The sequence below is a fragment of the Heterodontus francisci genome, chromosome 14, assembly GCF_036365525.1.
Source record: "Heterodontus francisci isolate sHetFra1 chromosome 14, sHetFra1.hap1, whole genome shotgun sequence".
In the NCBI taxonomy this organism is placed as follows: domain Eukaryota; kingdom Metazoa; phylum Chordata; class Chondrichthyes; order Heterodontiformes; family Heterodontidae; genus Heterodontus; species Heterodontus francisci.
Genome location: NC_090384.1, coordinates 98,822,209 through 98,844,321, shown reverse-complemented (window position 1 = coordinate 98,844,321; position 22,113 = coordinate 98,822,209). Strand labels below are relative to the sequence as shown.

General features: G+C 40.1%; 1 protein-coding gene across 1 annotated transcript in view; it reads left to right on the top strand.

The window, feature by feature from the left end:
* Positions 1 to 22,113, top strand: part of elp4 (elongator acetyltransferase complex subunit 4) — a 242,058-nt gene that overhangs the window by 24,044 nt on the left and 195,901 nt on the right. The window contains exon 3 of the mRNA XM_068046598.1: positions 19,797 to 19,918. Within this exon, the coding sequence (XP_067902699.1) occupies positions 19,797 to 19,918 (122 nt within the window). The remainder of the gene's footprint in view (positions 1 to 19,796; positions 19,919 to 22,113) is intronic.

Genomic DNA, 22,113 nt, shown 5'->3' with positions numbered 1-22,113 from the left:
AACTATTAGCTAAGTGTTTCATATCCAGGAAAAGTCATATGTTGAGAGCTACATTATAACTACGGTGTATATGTTTCACTTTCTACTGTCCATACTCTACCTGTTAATTTCAGGTGAAATCACCATAATTACGAACTGTCTTCACCTATGCCAAGAAACTTGTAGTATGTCAGTTGAGATGGTGCATGTTCTTGCATTGATTACAATAGGTGAATGAGTGTTGTGGAGCAGAAGGGGGTGGTTCTAGAAAGGCTGCAGACCGATACTTAAAACTCAGGTATCTCAGCGCATGTCATCAATCGAAATAAAAATTATAGCTCTGTCATATATTTCTAAGTATCCATTATTCTGTATCACGTAGACTTGTATAGTAACATTGTAATCCGAATTACTACTGCTCTCCCTCAATTACTGCCTTAAATCTGTCAAATACAGGTGCTTTTCAGTGACGCAATTACACTTAAGAATGCCTGTAGGAAACTGAAGGTATAAATGAACTTGTTTCTCTAACGGCCAACAGCAAATTCAGAGAAAGAAAATAACGTTTTGTCATTAAATTGTGGTGTACAATATAATATTGATGCTAGCTTACTGAACAATTGATAAATATAGTTGCTTTGGGGTTGAAACAGCCGCATGAGTTTTGTTATTTAGGGATTTTCAAACTGAGCAAATCATCTGGGACAAATGACTACTATCTCACTTCACCGGGAGTATTAAAGTATCCTCTGTCCTTTTGAATAATTCTTCTTTAGATGTAGTGCCTTTTTAAAAAAAATAATGCTGAGACACATTTTTGATGAGCTGAGCTCATGGATAAATGAATAAAAGTCATAAAATACTTCATAAGCGTGCTCTTAAGTTGTGGATTTCGACCAAAAGGAGGTGAAATAAACCTGGTGCTTGCTGCATTTGGTGAGCTCAAAGAAAAAATATATGGTTTAACAAATGAACATTTTGAGTTGTTGCAGATTCGCTCATGCTTTCATAAACTTCTAACTCTAGTACAGAAGATCACATACTCGCCTCTATTTTACACTAAAGAAACTGTTGAAAGTGGATAGGTCTAACTTTTTAGCTTGTACATATTTATGATAGTATTGCAGACAACATATAAAGAATGGAGTGAAGAAGATGGTGTTACGAAAGTGCTTCCATTTTTTGTTAAATTGTTTTGAGGACTTGGGTTTTAAAACTGAAAAGGATTCCACAAATGCTGGACGTCTGTCATCGAAAGAGGTCATTGGAAGGTCTTTTTGGCTTGGTTTGTAAACAGCCCTTACTGGAAGTCACCTGTCTTCAGGTAAGTACCCAGTGGGGGCTTTTTGACCTGGGGTGGATGTTTATGGAGAAGTGACAGGTCAAGGTTTGTAGGGATGAGGCTTGACTCTTGAGTTTTTGGTTTTGCTTTGGAGAGTGAGCTGGGCGTGGGCAGTGTTTTGAAAGGAGTTTAAAAATCAATCTGCCAAGGACAAAACCCCAACTCGGCCCTTTCCATCTCTTTGAGAAGCTCTGAGAAGCAAGTGTAAGAAATAGAAATAGCTCCTGAAAGGCTGCCGCAAGCCACTGTTGCTGCATTTCTCCTGGAAAGCTTGCCAAACAGATCTTCAACATTGCCTGAAAAGAACTGTTCTAGAAATATTCTAGTGACATCCGTCTATGCGTATTTGGGATGCCAAGCCAAAAAGAGACAACTGACATCTTTCCACACTTTTTTTTCTTCAAGAGTTAGCAAGTATTTGGCCAAAGTATTTTTTTTGTCTTTTTTTTGCAACAGAGCTCTGAAGAGAAAATCTCTTCATTTTTCAGTTAACCTGTATGTGTGGGGCTAAGGTAAGAAGGGAACTTTCATATTTCATTATGTGTATTAATGCTTTGCTTCATTACTGGTTAAGTCTTGTTTTATAATCTGATAATTTTATTTATTAAAGAAACCTGCATGGCGTATTTCATTCTGAGATAAAAATAGAGTCGATGATTGACTGTATCGGAACCTGGTACACATTTAAATATATGTTGTGACCTGTGGAGAAGTGGAACTAGAAACAATAGCGCACTCCTCTCGCCGCGGTTATAACAATGGTAATTGGCTGAGGTGCACCTGAAGACATAATCCTTGCACCACAACCCAACTCAAATTGTTGTAGGTCATGGCATTGAATTGGATGCACAGAACCCCAGGATATAACTACTGAAGATTTTGCATATGTTGATGAGCTTTGTGTGGACATGTAGAGGCAGATCAAACTAAGATTTTTCTTTTTCTTTTTGCATTGTGTTGCATTTTGATCATAAAATTGTAATTGTAAAACAATTCCATGAATTAATATATTGAGCAGCAAAACATTATTTGTATTATAAATGCAATATGCAGTGTTGAAAATCTTGACTGAGCTTATCGCACCCATAAGAGCTTTATTCCATTCACAAGCCATTGTGCTTTTTTAAAAATTTGTTATTCATTTCCACTGTTTATGCTATATCCTCTGTGCTGTCAGTTTAGAGATCAGACAGATGCTACAAATACTATTTTAGAGTACTTAACTGTTGGTGATTTTTTAAAAATCCTACATTCCAATTGTTGGCAGTGTAGTTATGGTTATGTGGGAAAATGCAACATCCCATAGCCAAGTCCAAGGAACAGCAACTTAGTTAAACAACCAGTTAATATGTTTTGGTGGTGTTGATTCAGGGATAAGTGTTGACCACTATGCAGAATTATTCTGCTGTTCTTCAGATATCATAAAATCTGCTATCACCCCATCTGAAAGGCGGCACTTGTAACAATGCACTGCCTCAAAACTACACTGAGTAAATGAAATTAGCAAGGTTTCTTGCTTCTGATCTACAAATCCCTGCTGGAAGTGTGCATGTGTGGACATTAAGTATAGCCAGATATGATTAGGCTGAAATGTTCCCTGACAATTGAATACCCTCTCATCAGAGCACTCTGCCCATGCTTGCGCTGAATAATGGCTTTTTGGGTGCTCCAGGAACAGTAACCCAAGAAAAAGTCCACACCCATGAGAAGAGGGGAAGAACAAAACTGTTGGGGGTTAAAGTAAAACAATAATTAAACAATTTAAAAATGAGTCTGAACTTAGATTGACAGACAGGTAGTGGACAGAACTGTTTTGCACAAGGAATGCAATGAATGTTCTGAGTGACTATGACAGTATCAATGGCTATCACAACATTGTAAAACTAACAGTAAAGTAATCTATTTAAGTCACAAAGGATCCAAGCTAGAACAACTGATTGAAGGCAGTTTACTGGGTTCTGCTACTCGTGATGTGCATTTGCTGTTAGATAAAGAAAAATCAAGGCTATCAAAGTTCATTATTTTAGTACTCCAGTTCACCCAGCATGGCATCCACTACATCTTGAACACTGCTAATGTAGTTGACTCTACTTCCTTACCAGGAGGAGATTATATCAAATATTTATCAGCCTTTGAGTAAAGAGTATTTTTGTATTTTTTAACGTGGGTTGAGGACTAAGGCTTGCATGTTTATAATGATTCATGATCAATGTAGTAGAGGGTACCTGCCAATTGTGAAACTATCTCACCAAGGATTCAAAACCCTTTGCCACAAAAATCATGTACAAATGTTGCCATCAGAGTGGAAAACAGATTCACTGAGGCTCCTGCAACTTTGAACTAGGTAGTGGAGTGGGGGGGGGGGGGGGTGGTGGTTGGAATATGTGAAAATAACAAACTAACTTTAGATTTTTGCCTCCCTCACTGAAGGGGATTAATCCTTCATGACCTCAGCCAGAATGCAGGACATTGACAACAATAACTTAGTGCTCTCGTACTCTTTTAGAACAGAGACATTTCATAGACCTTTATAGAGCAGTGAATAGTTTGTGGACAGCAAGCCTGTGGAGAGGGTGAAAATAAATATTGTTGATAGGATAGTGTTATGGAGGGTTTTTGTGCTAAGGTTGAGATATCTATAAGGTAGACTCAAGGTCACTGAAGGAACGGCCACCCATGGTGAATGATGGGAAGGACAAGTAGTCCTGTGTTGGAGTACCAGAGGGGACACTCGGACATAGGACAGGAGGAGATCGCAGAGGTCAGAATGGATGATGCTATGGTTGGATTTTAAAGTTGACTCTCTGGGAAATGAGAAGCCAGTGGTACTTGGCAAGGGCAAAGATGATGGGATTGCAAGCCTTAATGTGGAGCAGGAAGTGGGCCACAACTTTCTAGATCTGTTGGTTCCTAAATTGGTATCCATACCCTACATCTCTGGGGGGAATACACAGAAAAATTTTTCTCATTGTGGGTTTAACTTTATCCCCTCTCATTTTCTTAATTAGTTGTTTTTTTCATTGCTTGTATGTGTAAAGAAAAAAAGTTAGGCTGCTTCCTATTGGATGTTTGCTCTGCCTGTTGTACGTTCCCCAAGTGCAAGAGCATGTGGTGTAGCCCAGGGACCAGCTGGTGGGTTTGTCCCAGGGAAACAGGTTTCTGTGCCATTTGGTTCCCAGCAACCCCTCAGCCTGCTCTTTGAACTTCATGGCACAGGTCAGAGGTTTCTGTAGAGGACTGGTCCTCATCCAAACTACATGGAGCCAGCAGGGTCACCTGGAACAACGCACCATCTGAGAGGTGGACACCATCACCTGCGTTTACCTGGTCTTATATCTGGCGAAGCAAAACATCCTGCCAACTTCCAGCGGTTTCACAAGAGTGTGGGTCTCCTGTCTGAAGATGGACTTGTGGCGTCTCCAGCCCACTAACCTGAACTGCCAACCATGGATCCCAGGAAACCTCCAGGCTGGCTACTCCTGGAGTATCTTGAAAAGTTATGGATCCAGAGTTAAATAATTAGTAACCTCTCAGACTAGCACAGACTAACGAGAGAAAAAGTACTAGGAAAACTATTGGGGCTACAGGCTAACAAATACCCTGGGCCTGATGGCCTGCGTCCTGGGTTCTTAAAAGAACTGCCTGCAAAGATAGTGGTTGCATTGGTTGCAATCTTCCAAAATTCCCTAGATTCTGGAAAGGTCCCAGCAGATTGGAAAACTGCAAATATAATGCCTCTATTCTTTGAGATATAACAAGCTGGATGGATAAAGGGGAACCTGTAGATGTAGTGTATTTGGTTTTCCAAAAAGCATTCAATAAGGTGCCACATAAAGGTTACTACACAAGACAAAAGCTCATGGTGTTGGAGGTAATACATTAGCATGGATAGAGATTGGTTAACTAACAGGAAACGGAGTTGGGATAAATGGGTCATTTTCAGGTTGGCAAACTACAACTAATGGAATGCCACAGAGATCAGTGCTAGGGCCTCAACTATTTATGATCTATATTAATGACTTGGACGAAGTATTACCGAGTATTATAGCCAAATTTTCTGACGATACAAAGATAGATAGGAAAGGAAGTTGTGAGGACACAAAAAGTCTGCAAAGGGATATAGATCGGTGAAGTGAGTGGGCAAAAATTTGGCAGATGGAATATAATGTGGGAAAATGTGAGGTCCATTTTGACGGGAAGAATAGAAAAGCAGAATATTATTTAAATGGAGAGACTGCAGAATGCTGTGGTATAGAGGGATGTTGGATGTCATTGGACAGGAATCACAAAAAGTTAGCATGCAGGTACAGCAAGTAATTAGGAGGGCAAATGGAATGTTGGCCTTGATTGCAAGGGAGATGGAGTGTAAAGGTAGGGAAGTCTTACTGCAACTGTACAGGGCATTGGTGAGACTGCACCTAGAGTACTGCATACAGTTTTAGTTTCCTTACTTAACTGGGATGTACTTGCATTGAAAATGGTTCAGAGAAGGTTCAGTAGACTGATTCCTGGGATGATGGGATTGTCTAATGAGGAAAGGTTGAGCAGCCTATACTCATTGGAATTTCAGAGTGAGAGGTGATTATATTGAAACATACAAGATTCTGAGGGGACTTGACAGGGTAAATGTTGAGATGGTGTTTCCCCTCATGGGGGAATCTAGAACTAGGGGACACAGTTTCAAAATAAGGAATCTCCCATTTAAGACTGTGATAAGGAAGAATTTCTTCTCTGAGGGTTTTTAATCTTTGGAATTCTCTTCGCCAGAGAGGAGTGGAGGCTGGGTCATTGAATATCCTCAAGGCTGAGTTAGACAGATTTTTGATCTATAAGGGAGTCAAGGGTTATGGGGGAGTCGGCAGGAAAGTATAGTTAAGGCCAATCAGTTAGCCATGATCTTGTTGAATGGCAGCGTAGGCTCGAGGGGCCAAATGGTCTACTCCTGCTCCTATCTCTTATGATCTTATGAACCTTTATTTCCTCACTCATTGCCTCTGAAGCATTAAACTCAAATTTTCTGTCCTTTAAACATAATACCAGTTACTCCAATCAAGAGAGCTCTACACATGCTTTCAGCTGCAGCCCTTTTTAAAAAGACCAGTCTCCCACTACTCCCAGCTCAGCTATTTGAGACAGCTGTACTCGGGCTGTCGGGAGAGTTACTTTGTCATAGCTTTATTTCCAAAATAGGATTTTTTTGGTTTCCGCTAAAGCTTATCAGGCCCAGCTCTGAAATCTGGAGGCACTTTTTCCATTGCTGTTGAAGTGGGAGCTGATGAAAGAATGCCATATTTTTGTGTGCATGGCCGAACACACTGTGCTGTGCAGCCTAGGTGAAAAATTTGAATTGTGTTTAATTTTTAACAGAATAATGATAAACCGTGAGCGTCAATGCTTGGCACTTCAGCTGAACAAGCTGTAGCGTGTCTGTAAAATATATTACACTAGTTCCTTTCATACACGTGTGTGTGTATATATTTTATATAGCTTTTTTTTTACCTTAAAGATATATTGCTGTGTGTATTGTATTAGGGAATTAAGGATTGTTTCACTATCAAAGCTGTCAGTTGACTGTATTGTTCAAATGCCACTGATAATTTATGCTGTCAAAAGTTACCCTTTTGGTTTAATAAAACAATTGTGTTTTAAAATGGTGCTAGTTTCTCCTCAGACTAACAACAACCGATGTCTGTTTTGCAATGGTCGTGTCTACATGGCCTCAATTGTGTTTAACTCGCTGATCACAATGTGGAATTATTCAGCTATTGAATCAACATTGAAAATTTATTTTAACAGCAACCATTTAAAAACTTTGTTTTGTTGTGATAACAGCAAGTGAACTCTGAGGGAAATTGAATATGCATATTTTTGAGGAGCTCCAGTAATGTGACTAACAAATTCTTGCAGAGCTGTTAATATAATCAGTAATATTGACCTGCCAAGTGTAGGAATTCTATTTTAGAGCATAATGAATGGGTCAAAAATCATTAGATAAGTGAAGCTTCAGTGATGATTCTGAAAATCCAGGAATAAAATTCATTAGAATACAACAATGTAGTACAAGTTAGTGCTTCAAGCAATATTACTTTTTCTACTCTACTCCAGATCTCTATACATAGCAAAGCAACTGTAAATAGCAACCTGGTGAACTTAATTATTTCGTCCTTACTCAGGTCAAATAGCATTCAATATTGCAACCAGATTATTTCAGAGAATGGAAGTAATTCTACAATCATTTACACTTGTATAGCCGTGGCTCAGTGGGTAGCACTTTGTCTGTGAGTCAGAAGGTCATGGGTTCAAGCCTCACTTCAGAGACTTGAGCACAAAATCTAGGCACTGGCTCTCCAATTCCATACTCAGGCAGTGCAGCACTGTCTGAGGTGCTGTCTTTTGGATGAGACATTAAACTGAGGCCCTGTCTGCCCTATCAGATAGCCGTAGCAGATCTCATGGCCCTAGTTTGAAGAGCAGGGGAGTTCTTCCTGTCCAATAATAATGCCTCAACCAACATCACTAAAAACATTATCTGGTCATTATCACATTGCTGTTTGTGGGAGATTACGGTGTGCAGGTTGACTGCCGTGTTTCCTACGCTACAACAGTGACATCCTGAGCTCATGAAAGGCGGTATATAAATGCAAGTGTTTTTTTACTTGCCTTTCCTGGTTGACTTAATCCTCTTCTTTGCTTTCTGCTACATCGTTAGGCATGCAGCAAGACCTGTGCTGTGTATGCCAGTCTTTTAGCTACCCTCCGATATGCATGAACAATGGTTGAAAAGTTCAGTACCCAGAGAAGCCCCAGTACATATGTTTATTGTAAAAGAGAAAGCTGCCAGTTTCCAGCATTAAGAGATCTCGAGTTCTACAGCATTTGCTCAGTAATTTATTTTTCAATTGGGCAAAGAGCCGACCTCCCACCAGGTTCCCTTGGCTCTTGAACTGAACATCAAAAGTTATACAAGGATAGCTCAGACTCATAAATTAATGTTTGATCTGTTTTTCACTCTCTCCCTGTGATAAATTGCTTGCCCTTCACTCTATTCCTTGTAATTCCTTGTCAGACTGAGGTGAGACAGTACATATTGGGTTGCTGAAGCAGCAACATGCACCCTGCCATAGCTCTCATATTTTGATATGGTTTTAGTTGGGTAGAAATAAACAAGGTAAGACTTGCATTAATAGAGTACTTTTATCACATCTCTCAGAAATACCACGAAACTTTTACCTATCTAATCATAGTCAAAGCATTTCCAGCAGTGGTTTTCCTTTCTCCTCTCCCATTCCCTCTGGCGTCCCCCAAGGATCTGTACTTCGTCCCCCCTCATCTATATTCTGCGCCTTGATATCTGCAGACATGGAGTCAGATTCCACATATACATCATCGGCAACCCAGCTTTACACCTCCACGAGCACTCTTGACCACTCCACTGCCTCTGTGTTTTAGAATGTTTGTCTAATATTTGGTTTTGGATGAGCCACAATTTCCTCCAGCTAAACAATGGGGAAGACCAAAAGCATCAGCTTTGGTTCCTGCCATAATCTTCATAAACTCACCACTAGTTCCATCCACCTCCCTGACCATTACCTCAGGATGAACCAGACAGCTGGCAGTATTGGTATCCTATTTGGCCCCGAGCTGAGTATCCAACCTAGCCTCACATCTCCACCCTCAGCAAAAACTCTTTTGCCCCGAACCTATTTTGCACTGAGTCCTACTCAACCTAATCCTTCCTGACTACTTTAGCTCCTATTTTGGTTCCCACTCCCGAGCACCTCAAATTTAAAATTCCCTTCCTCATCTTTAAATCTCTTCATGGCCTTGACCCTCCCTATCTTTGAAATCTCCTCCCATTCTACAATTTCCCCTGAACTCTCTCTTCCTTTGACTCTGACCTTTTGTGCACTTCCTTTCCCAGTGCTCCACAATTGGTTGCAATGCCTTCAGCTGTTTGAATCTCTACCCTATGTAGTGCTGCCCTAAACCCCAGCAACCCTCCAGCTCCCTTTTCATACTTGAAGACCCTCCTCAAAATCCACCAGACTTTTCACCACACTCCTAATAGCTCTTCCTTTATTTAGTGTCCAGTTTTGTCTGATTATGCCTCTTTGGAGCATTTTGGGACGTTTTACTGTGTTATAGAGAAAATATAAATGTTACGTACGACAATTTGTTTACCAATTCAATGATAAATGTATCAACAAATGCCACAGCCATTTTAAGCTCAACAAAATCCTGCATTTGCCAATGAATGACCAATTAGTCTGTTTTTGATGGTATTAGTTGAGGGAAGAATATTGGCCAGGGTGCCAAAGGAACTTCCTGCTCTTTGAATCATGCCATAGGAACTTCAATGTCCATTTGAACCACTGAAACAGGTCACATTTGAATGTTTGATCCAAAGGACTGCACTCTCAATGCAGAACATCTTTAGTACTCTACTGGAGCATCAGCTTACAATATGAGCTCAAACACCTAGTAATGGGCTAAAACGCACTATCTTTTGACTCTGAGAGTACTGTTAAATGAGCCAAGCTGATACCACCAAGACGTCCAATTATTTATACAGGTAAATTTGTTTACAGCTTTCAGCAAACATGTTTAACAAGCATGTTGAACGGCATCACACAGCAGAAAATGTGCACTGTTAACCGGTTTGCATTTATTGACTCCACATTTTACTTGGGCTTCAATTCAGGCACTTGAGTGGTTGCTGACCCCACCAGAGTATTTGTGGCCAGGGGGGTGGGGGGAGGAATGCATCAACTTATCACATTTGCTCCTCAGCAGATGCCTCCCTGTCCTACAAGTTGGAAAATCTAGCCAAACTTGCCTTTTCCAATGGCGAGGGGGATCTGCCCAGGATAACATTTCCCATTGCTATCATAGAAAATTTAAGGTATAGAAAGAGGCCACTTGGCCCATCGTGTCTGTGCCAGCCGAAAAAAGATCCAACTATTCTAATCCCACCTTCCAGCATTTGGTCTGTAGCCCTGAAGAGTATGGCACTTGAGGTGCATATCCAGACTCCTTTTGAATGAGTTGAGGGTTTCTGTCTCAACTACTACTTCCAGACCCCCACCATCCTCTGGATGGAAAAGCTTTTCCTCATCTCCCCTCTAATTTTTCTTTAATCTATGCTCCCTAGTCACTGGCCTCTCTGCTAATGTGAATAGGCCATTCACCTCCACTCCATCCAGGCCCCTCAAAATTTTGTACATTTCAATTAGATCTCCCCTCAGCCTTTTCTGTTCCAAGGAGAACAACCCCAGCCTATCCAATCTTTCCTCACAGCTGCATTTTTCTAGTCCTGGCAACATCCTCGTAAATTTCCTCTGTACCCTCTCTAGTGCAATTACATCCTTTCTGTCTAAGGTGACCAGAACTGCACACAGTACTCAAGTTGTGGCCTAGCCAATGAGTTATACATTTCCAACATAACCTCCCTGCTCTTATATTCTATACCTCGGCTAATAAAGTAAAGGATTCCGTATGCCTTCTTAACCATCTTATCGACCTGTCCTGCTACCTTCAGGGATCTGTGGACATTCACTCCAAGGTCCCTTACTTCCTCCACACTCCTCAGTATTTTGCCATTTTTCGTGTGTTCCTTTTCCTGTTTTGACCTCCCCCAATGCATCACCTCACACTTCTCCAGGTTGAATTCCATTTGCCACTTTTCTGCCCATCTGACCAGACCATCAATATCTTCCTGCAGCCTACAGCCATCCTATTTGCTATCTACCACACGGCCAATCTTTGTGTCATCTGCAAACCTCTTGATCATGCCCCCTACATTTACATCCAAATCCTTAACATATACTACAAAAAGCAGGGGACCCAGTACTGAGCCCTGCGGAGTGCCACTGGAAACAGTCCTCTAGTTGCTAAAACACCTGTCAACAATTACCCTTTGTTTCCTGCCACTGAGCCAATTTTGTATCCACCTTGTTGCATTTCCCTGGATCCCATGGGGTTTTATTTTTTAACCAGTCTGCCATGTGGGACCTTGTCAAAAGCCTTGCTAAAATCCATGTAGACCACATCAACTGCACAACCCTCATCTATCCTCCTTGTTACTTCTTCAAAAAATTTGATCAAGTTGGTCAAACAAGATCTTCCCTTAAATTCATGCTGACTATCCTTGATTAACTTGTGCCTTTCTAAGTGACAGTTTATCCTGTCTCTCAGAATAGATTCCAATAATTTGCCCACTACTAAGGTTAGACTTACTGGCCTGTAATTATTCGGTCTATCCCTCGCTCCCTTTTTAAACAGAAGTACAACATTAGCAGTTCTCCAATCCTCTGGCACCACACCTGTATCCAGTGAGGACTGGAAAATGATGGTCAGACCTTCTGCTATTTCCTCTCTTGTTTCTTTTAACAGCCTAGAGTACATTTTATCTGGCCCTGGTGATTTCATCAACTTTAAAGGATGCTAATCCTATTAATACTTTCTCTCTCCCTAGGTTTATCACATCCAATACTTCACACTCCTCCTCCTTAACTACAATATCTGCATCGTCCCCCTCTTTTGTGAAGACAGTGCAAAGTATTTATTAAGAACAATACCAGCATCTTCCGCCCTTACACAATGGTTACCTTTTTGGTCTTTTATGGGCTTTACTGTCTCCTTAGTCATCCTCTTACTCTTAATGTATTGATAAAACATTTTTGGGTTCACCTTGATTTTGCTTGCCAATATTCTTTCATACCCTCTCCTTACTTTCCTAATTTCCTTTTTGATTTCACACTTCCGCTTTCTATATTCCTCTTGGCTTTCAGTAGTATTGAGTTCTCAGTGTCGGACATAAGCTTTCCTTTTCTGCCTTATCTTACGCTGTAAACTCCTTGGCATCCATGGGGCTCTAGGTTTGGTCATCTCACCCTTCTTTGTGTGAACATATTTACTCTGAACCCTTTGAATCTCCCCTTTGAATGCCTCCCACTGTTCTGACACTGATTTACCTTCAGGTAGCTGTATCCAGTCCACTTTCGCTAAATTATTCCTCAGTTTAGCAAAATTGCCCCAGCCCCAATTGAGAACTCTAACTCCTGTTCTATCTTTGACCTTTTCCATAAGTATGTTAAAACTGACTGAATTATGATCACTACATCAAAATGCTCTCCCACTGCCACTCCTTCCATCTGTCCATCTTCATTCCATAAAACTAAGTCTAAAATGCCCCTCCCCCCCACCACTCTTGTTGGACTTGCTACATACTGGCCAAAAAAGTTCTCCTGAATGCACCTCAAGAATTCTGCTCCCTCAATTCCTTTCACACTGAAACTATCCCATTAAATATTGGGGTAGTTAAAATCCCCTACTATTACTGCCCTATTGCTCTTGCACTTCTCAGAGATTTGCTTACATATCTGCTCTTCTATCTCCCTCTGTCTGTTTGGGGGTCCTATAGTACACTCCCAGCACTGTGATTGCCCCTTTTTTGTTCCTTAGCTCAATCCATATGGCCTCATTTGATGAACCTTCCAACGTATCATCCCTCCTCATAGTTTCCTTGATCAGTATTGCCACTCCTCCTCCTTTCCTATCCCCTTCCCTATCGAGTCTGAAAACCCTGTAACCAGGAACATTGAGCTGCCATTCCTGTCCCTCCTTAAGCCATGTTTCTGTAATAGCTATGATATCATACTGCCACATGTCTATCTGTGCCCTAAGCTCATCTGCTTTATTTGCTGTACCCTTGAGTACTGCCAAACTCCATTAATTTTCTGCCTTCCATTTTCATTTCTGATTTTGTCCCAACTGAGTCTGCCTGAAGGTTCCCAGACTGCCAGACTAGTTTAAACCCTCCCCAACAGCACTAGCAAAACGTCCCGCAAGGAACTCAGTCCCGGCTGTGGTCAGGTCTAACCCGTCCAGCCTGTACAGGTCCCATCTCCTCCAGAGCTGGTCTCAATGTCCCAGGAATCTAAAGTCCTCCCTCCTGCACCATCTTTCCAGTTACGCATTCATCTGTCTTATCCTTCTATTTCTATACCCACTTGCGCGTGGCACTGAGAGTAATCCGGAGATTACTACTTTTGAGGTCCTGCTTGCTAATTTCTTACCTAGCTCCCTAAATTTTGACTACAGGACCACATCCCTCTTTCTACCTATGTCGTTGTTCCAATGTGGACTGCAACTGCTGGCTGTTCACCCTCCCCCTTCAGGATGCTCTGTAGCTGCTCAGTGACATCCTTGACCCTGGCATCAGGGAGGCAACACACCATCCTGGATTCACGTCTGCGGCCACAGAAACGCCTGTCCGTCCCCCTGACTATTGATTCACCTATCACTATGGCTCTTCCAGTCTTCCCTGTACCCTGCTGTGCAGCTGAGCCACCAGTGGTGCCATGGACTTGCCTCTGGCTGCACTCCCCAGATGAAGCATCACTTTCCTCAGTATTCAGAACTGAATACCTGTTGGAGAGTGAGATGCACTCGGGTCTCCTGCACTACCTGCCTGATTCTTTTTGACTGCCTGGTGGTTGCCCATTCCCCCTCTCCCTGCATACTCTTAAGCTGTGACCACAATTAAGGGGTGACCACATCTATAAACGTGCTATTCATGTAGCTGTCATCCTCGCGAATACACCACAGTGTTGCCAGCTGCCCGGAGCTCAAGCTGTCGCAATTGACAATACTTCTTGCACAAATGGTTCTCCAGGATATGGGAAGCATCCTGGAACTCCCACATCGAACAGGAGGTGCACTCTCGAAATTGAAGCACCCCTGCCATTCCTTTATTTATTAGGTGACCCTTTGCTGCTGCTAAAAAAAACTTACCAATACTACAACACCTTAGAAGTATTAATAAAACCTTATTAGTACTGATAAATCCTACTTAAAAAAAAAAAATACAGTTCACTATTGAAAATAAACCTTACTCAGGAAAAAAAAACTCACCAGCTCCTCACTTATTCCTTATTATTAATACTTAATTTTTTGCTCGTTTTTAATCTGCCAGTTGTTTAGACACTATAACCCAGCTTTTTACACACGCACCCTAACAGTAGTGCACTAACCCAGCTATTTACAGATACTCCCCAACAGCAGTTACTCACCAACCAATCACCTTGCAGCTTTCCTGTGATGTCACTGTTCACTTTGTTTTCAATTTCCGGCGCACCTGGACTTGTCTCCGCTGCTTTCCTGGAAGGTAAGTGTTATAGGCCGCAATCCTCGCTCTATGTTCTGCCCGCAGGCCCTCTCCTGCAAGGTAAGTGCTGTAGGCCATGATCCTTGGACTGTATAGCCTCCCCACTCTGTGTTCTTCTCGCAGGGCAGGTCCACTGCTCTCCCAGAAACTAATTCAGTAGCCCTCTTTACTGAGGGGCCACGGTTCTAATCATTTTAAAAAGATCCTACCATCTTTGGGGGTGTAGACCACAATTCCGGCCTGGATCTTCCCAGTGAGGCCAACATCTACCCTTTTGGGAGCCAGTACATCTCTTTCCCTTTGACGCGCCAGCCTCCAAATGTATGTCGGATCCAAGGATACCAAAACTCCCTGTATAGGCAGTCTTGTCCTCCAGCAGTGGTCTTGTCTGGAGAGAGTGGAGGCTTTGCCCAGAAACAAGACCCCAGGAACCTCCTGCGCAGGTTGAAACTTGATACATCAGGGGTCCTGACAGAGTTTGCAGCTTTTCTATGGCAATAGCCTACTGCAGTGGCCAACCAATTCAGCTCCACCATTTTGATAAAAGGTTTGCACCAAGCACAGCATATACTGTAAGAACTTTTCATTTAAAGATAAAACCATTCTTTTGATGCTCAATTTTACTATGTGACCACAGTTCAATTTTAACTTGAATTTCAAGGCAGTGTATAGCACCTGGATACTGTCTAAACAGATCACAAAATAATTTCAAGTTTGCCGCAGCTAATTTTGCTGAATGATCTCTGAATTTCTAACGTATAGTTATATTGCATGGTATTTGACCTGTGGTTTACTAGAATGAAAGTTAATAAGTAGATAAAACTTTTCTGACTGGTGTATTTAAGTACAGAGCACTGCCAATTCTAAGTGTATGAAATAAGGGACTGCACTGAAGAAATATTAAAAGCTCATATCGAGACATTATTGCTCCAGAGTGAAAGTTTTAGATTCATTTCAATGTGGCTGCATTGTTTGCTGATGATCTCATCGCTTTTGGTTTGGAATTATAATAGTGAGAGGAGATGTACTTTTTAATTGGTTATGGGCATCCGATCACTGAGTTGCTCTCAGCTTTGATTGGTCAGTTTGTGTTCTGATTAAATGTCTGTGGAGGAATCATCATCACCTGTGCTAGTCAGCTGAGGTTTTTAAGATTTACAATCTTTCGTCATGTGAGAATTTTGACACAATCACAAGGCAGTGATTCAGCTCAAGCAATTGTTGCATGACAGCAGAGTCCTGAGAAGGAGCCATAACTTCATTACATGGAAGTTACACCACGGAAAAAGGCCATTCAGCCCACCAATCCATGTCGCCATTTATCCTCCATGCAAGCTTATTCCACTTGCCCACCATGTTTTCATATCCTTTCATCCCCATTTCCTTCATTTGATTACTGGAGGGGTGCTTCCCACCATTACTTGTTCATCCAAGTATGCAATATAGGGTTGATCTTAATATGTAAAAGTATATTATTGTAATATAATTCTGAGTGAAGCTTTTTAAAAATTCTTCGGTGCCATCACAGAAAGAAAAAAGACGATACGTAATATGTAGCTGAGACAAAAAATGCTTCATATACATCATATGCTATTACATCATAAAAACATCGGCAATCATGGAAGGCATAGATCCTCGAACAACATTTTTGGAGAAAAATGGTTGTTGAATAAATACATATCACACTAGTTTCAATGGATTGCCAGGTTTAATTAACTAGACAAAGATCTCATAACCCACTTGTGCTGACGTCTACTAAGAATTTTGGGACTCTCGCAGGCATGAAATCACTAATGCACCACTTCCTGCAGCCTATAATCAAGCCACAGATCTGTGGCCTGCACAGAAAAAATTGAATAGAATGCAATTCACAAAGTACCAGTAAAGAACTGGGAGCCAAACAGTTCATACTAAACCAGTGACCTTGCCTTTAATATATATGGAAGTATTATACCACTGTAAAACACGGAGCGCATTATTTTTCACTATTCTTTATTATAAGCCTGATCTATATTCTAAATAACCGTTCTTTCTGCCAGTTGTCTGGAGCGTCACAAGAAAACTCGCTGTGATGTTTGCTGGTGGTTTTGAAAAACAAAATACTCTTTATAAAAGAAAAAATTACGAAACTAAGAGGAGCAGTGGAATCAAAGGAGGTGACTCAAACTGTAGAATAAATTGAGTAAAATATGTAAGTGGGCAGAAAAATGTCAGGCGTAAAGTGCTGCACATAGGATGGAAAAATGGGCACATACTTTATGAAAGATGTTGAAATAGCTAAAGATGTAGCTGAAAGAGTCTGAGTAGATTTGACATGTAACACGTCTAACCAGTGTAGAACAGCAATTAACAGAGCCAAATAGAATATTGAACTACATAGCCATCGCAATGGACTGTCCGTTCGAGGAAGTCATGGTCAAACTGTACTGTGCTTTGGTCAAACCACACCGTAAGTATGGCATTCAGTTCTGGTTGCTGAGAAATAAGAGAGTGCTGGAGGTATTGCAGAGGACAGCCACAAAGCTGATCCTAGACTCTGTCTCTGAATGATGAGGAAAGAGTGGAGACACTTGGACTTTACAGAATGGAAAGAAGTGTCTGAAAATGATTTTATAGAGGTATGCAATGCAACTAAGGGTATAAGAAAGAAGAAGCTAGATATTACTTTGAAATAAATTGACATTTATACTAGTTAAGCACCTTGGGATGTTCACTATAAATGCAAGTTATTGTAGTAAAAGGTAAATTTAAGACTTATATCGGGAAGCTCGTGTCCACACTCAGCAAATGTATGGGTTTCCAGATAAAATAGTGGAAGTGAAAACTCTGGAATCATTTAAGAAACAATTAGATGCTACAATAAGGAGACTGTAGGGTCTTTCAGGAAGAAACAACTAAAATGGGATGAAGAGCTTTCCCATCCATATTGATCTTGTGATTATATATGCACATAGATTCTTGAGCACACTGCCAGGTATAATACACACTCTGAGGTCTCAGAGGACTAATTTACCAGAGCTTTGACCTTGTAGTTTATGGTATCTGAAACCTCTTGGTCGCACACTTCTCAATTTTATCCCATTCTATGTACAGCCAAAAGTATTTAATGCTGTAGGTGTTTATATGTTAAATTGCTTCATCTGCTTGTATTCACAAAACTGAATTTGGCATGCAGACTTGCAGTTAAATGTTCAGCTGATTTAAGTATGAAGACTCTCTCATTAGCTTTAGGAATATATTGTTATGCAAGTAAACTCTGGCCATTGAGTTAATCCTTTAATCTCTTCACACCTGTTTTGCAACGTATCTTTTAACCTTTTCTTAATTTGACTTCCTTGGAGAATATTTTGGTGCTTTTGTATTGGGTTAAGTGCAGGTCTCACGCAGCCGGTGGCAGTCCCAAAATAAACTTGCCAGATTTGCTAAAGTTTCTATGGAGGTGGGGACTTTATTTTTAAAATGGATCTTGTGCAATATGAAAGCATTTTTTGTCTCACTTTGCTTTCTCCTGATTTAGTATTGAATGCTGTTTCTCTCATTGTCCTCTACTGCTACATGTCATTCTACACAGTAAAAGGCAATAATCAGGTGCATCATTATCATTTCTCGAAAATACAGATCTGAGAAATATGAAACACTGTCCAGAATTTTATTTGAACTTTCACAACCTAATTTTTTTTAACAATTGATTTGATGATTTTGGGCAGAACGTAGTTTTAGTTAAAGAAATCAAGCAACAGCAAAATAAGTAAATATTTAAAACAAAATGCACAGAAAGAACTGTTTGTTTAATTGTTAGGCAAATACTGGGCTCTACTAGCATTTAATTGGAAGTCTCCTTTTAAGATCTTCCCATTTCCTTTACATTACATATAGTACTTACGCTTGTCACTCTTAAGAATTGCTTAAGACAGTCATCGACTGCTTTAATGCAATTGCTGGTTCACAGAAAGAAATATCTTTAGTGCCAGTCAGCCTAAAGAAAGGGGTGACAGAAGTGGCCTCTACCCCAAAAATGTGTCACACCCTTATAGCAGCTTTCAGTTGTGATCTGTTATTGTTAACTTTAATACCATCAAAAGGCCTACAAGAATGCCATCTGGGGGCTTACTTGGTCCTCTGATTTCTAGGTCATTAAACCTTTTTTAAATTCAATTACTAATAGACAATTCAAAAAATGACAAATTGTAGAGCTGTCATTTTCTTTACAGAAGCTGCTGACAGTCATCAAAAATATTGTCAGTGCGTTTTTGTAGAGTTTTTTTTTTAAAGATTGACTTCGAGTTGATTGTTAACCTTTTGAATACAGAAGCAGTGTTCTGTCACACAAGGGGGAAAATAATCAATTTTTTTTAGCTTATTCTGAGTGTCCTGAAATAGTGTGTTCTGAGTGAGGGTTTTTGATGTGCAGTCTAACATTTAGCACAAAGAATTTTCAGATTTTTCCATGCAGAAATCCAAAAAAACTGTATTTTTAAATTAACAAAGGATATTTGCTGCTCTAATGAAAGTTAAATGGAGCATATCAAATGAACAGTGGGATACAATTTATATTCCACAAATGGACTGACCTGGTAACTCATAAACAAATGAGTTTGTATCGTGCATTGGGTTAAATAAGTGAGATGATAAAGATTAGAAATACCTGCAAATTTTAAATGTGAACTTAATCAGACTGATTTCAGTGATATCGCCATGAAACTTCTTTCCCTCTTTAATTCAATTGTCAACTGCATAAAAAAGTAGAGAGATGATGTCATCACTTATAGTATAAATGTTAAGAGATGGTGGGATTGGTATGACTGAATTTGGGAACAAAACTATTTGTAGAGATAAATTAGAAGTAATTTATGATATGAATTCAAATTTTAAGACGGGAATGTTACTGACAGGGTCAACTTTACAAAGAACATGGTTCACTGCCTACCAACCAGCTTGGCTGGTTTTAAATGCTAAATCTATTCCTTAAAGATGTAAGCATGATCAGCTTTGTTACAAGACCACCTTGTTAGCTGTCAGACCTTTGAATTAGCCTATTATGGTGAAACGCTTAAAATTTGTGAATCTGAGGACATATTACAAGGTACAGAACAAATCGTTGACTATTGTTTCCAGATAAGTTGATCTTAAAACGATATACCATGCAGAAATGAGAAGCCCCAAGGTGGGGCTAGTTTAGCAAGGAATTACCTGATGGTTCTGCATGGAAAAATCTGGAATTTTAATAGCTTAATTATCCTGTGATAGTTATTTGAATTTTTTATCTGTTAATACTTAGCAAATTGTTGTGTGTGGTTATTTTTGCAGAGGAGGATAGATATGAAAGCTACTCACGGATGTTGCTGAAGTATTTTGTAGCAGAAGGTGTTGTTTGCGGGCACTCTATTTTTATAGCATCTGCCAGCGATCATCCCGAGGCGTTATTGCAGGTACTGTTTTTGATGAAGGTGTTGTGGGAATGTATTCTGCTTCAATTATTGTGTGGGTATGTTTTGTCTCGGAATATTGATCATTACAGTCACTCGATATCTTTAAAACACCTTAGCTGATTTGAATGTAGTTTTTTAAAGCACATCATCAATATAAGTACATGAAGGATATAAGATGATGCTGATATCCTATCAATGAGGAATGAAAATGTTGGCTATTAGGGAAATATAGATACATGTATTTGGTAAATTACAGAAGAAACTTCAAGACCACAATAATAAAATGGCCAAGTTGGACCTGCAGCTAGCTTATTATGTTGCACTCTTACAATAATAGTCCTAAGATTAATAAAACAGGGCAATGGGAAAGGAAATAAAGAACTTAATTCCCAGGATAGGGAGGGGTGGGGGAAAGGGTCGGATCAATAGTTCCCTGCCGTGTTGTAATGTTTGGGAATGATTCTTAAGAGTGCAACATTGAGACGTCCTGAGTATCCGATTAATTATTTTTCTGTTGCTGCTCAGTCACATTTAGTCATTTGTTTGAAACATGCAGTCATTTTACAGAATTGTTTAGGATTCTACAATTAATATAAAAATACACAAACATGCACCCATCCCTGCAAAATATACTACATATAAGGACTCGAAATCCCATGAAATTATGGGTGTTCACAGATAATATAGTTCCTGAGCGTGCAATTTTTTTAAAGAAACAGTTTTGATTATAATATATAAATTGAACTGTAACATTTAAATATACATATAGTGCTTCATAAACTTGTAAATCTTGTCAAAGCACCAGTAATATCCTGGGTCTTATATCATATTGACCTGGCTTTTGCAGTAGTAACGTTGGTGAAACTGTCAGTATTCAACTTCATAACTCCTCTGAAACTGACAGCAACATCTGGAGTCTGCACATTCCCAGTTAAATGCGGAAATCCAGAAGTTGCTATCAGAGGGTCTCTGCTTCTCCATAGGGTACGCTTTGAAATCCCCACCGAGTATAATCAAATAGAAATCACTGGACTGACAAGAACTTGCCCTTTTATGCCAACCCGGAATTACAAGATTAAACCAAGGCCCTATCTGCCTGCTCGGGTGGATGTAAAAGATCCCATGGCACTATTTCGAAGAAGAGCAGGGGAGTTATCCCCATTGTCCTGGCCAATATTTATCCCTCAATCAACATCACAAAAAAACAGATTATCTGGTCATTATCACATTACTGCTTGTGGGAGTTTGCTGTGTGCAAATTGGCTGCCGCTTTTCCTGCATTATATCAGTAACTACACTTCAAAGTCCTTCATTGCCTCAAATTGCTTTACGGCCATTTAGTGGTTGTGAAAGGTGCTATATAAATGCAAGTCTTTTTTCTTTTTATTAGTCTCGCTGTAAAAACCCATGGAAAACATTGCGCTATGTTGAATGAAGCCTAAATAGGTTTTTGACAGCGAACTAAGCAATGTCCCCACTAATCCCTGTTTGCTGTGCACAGACTGCTTGTTGCACTGCACAGTCCCTTTAAGTGTACTGAATGGGCACGTATGTGCGCATCTTAAAGGGAATGTTGATTGTGCGTGGCCTGCTTGTTCCCTGCATAGTATGTTCCGGATTGCCACATGGCAATGTATCCATGCAGGTTAGAGGGAACATTGGTACTAAGTTCACAGTAACTGTTGAAAAACGTCTCAGGCCTGAAAAAAAATCTAAATTTATATTTGTGGAATGTCATATTTCTCCATTATGATTTTTAAAAAGTTCCGTATATTTTTTTTTAGATTTCAGCTTCTACCTTAATACATGTGTATATCCTAATCTTTATTTCTCTTTCTGTAAAATGACTAAAAAGTGAAGGATAATTGGTGCTTTTTACTTCCTGTGAATCTGTAAGAATACTTCAATGTAATTGGCTGCCTACCCTCCTTGATGACATCGCTGAATGTCCGGAAACCCACCCTCCCCCCCCCCCAACTCAGTACCAGATTCTAACAAGTGTCGGGAAAGGAAAAATCTATGCCACGGAGATCACTAGATCCTTGTGAACAACTTTCTTCGAGGTCAGCGCTGAGCCCTGTCCCTTTTCCACTAACTGTGAAATTGAGCCATCATCATAAACCACATCTAGCAACTCAGAGCTTATCTGATATAGAGTCTCAAAAAGTATATAACTTACATATTTCTTTTCGAAT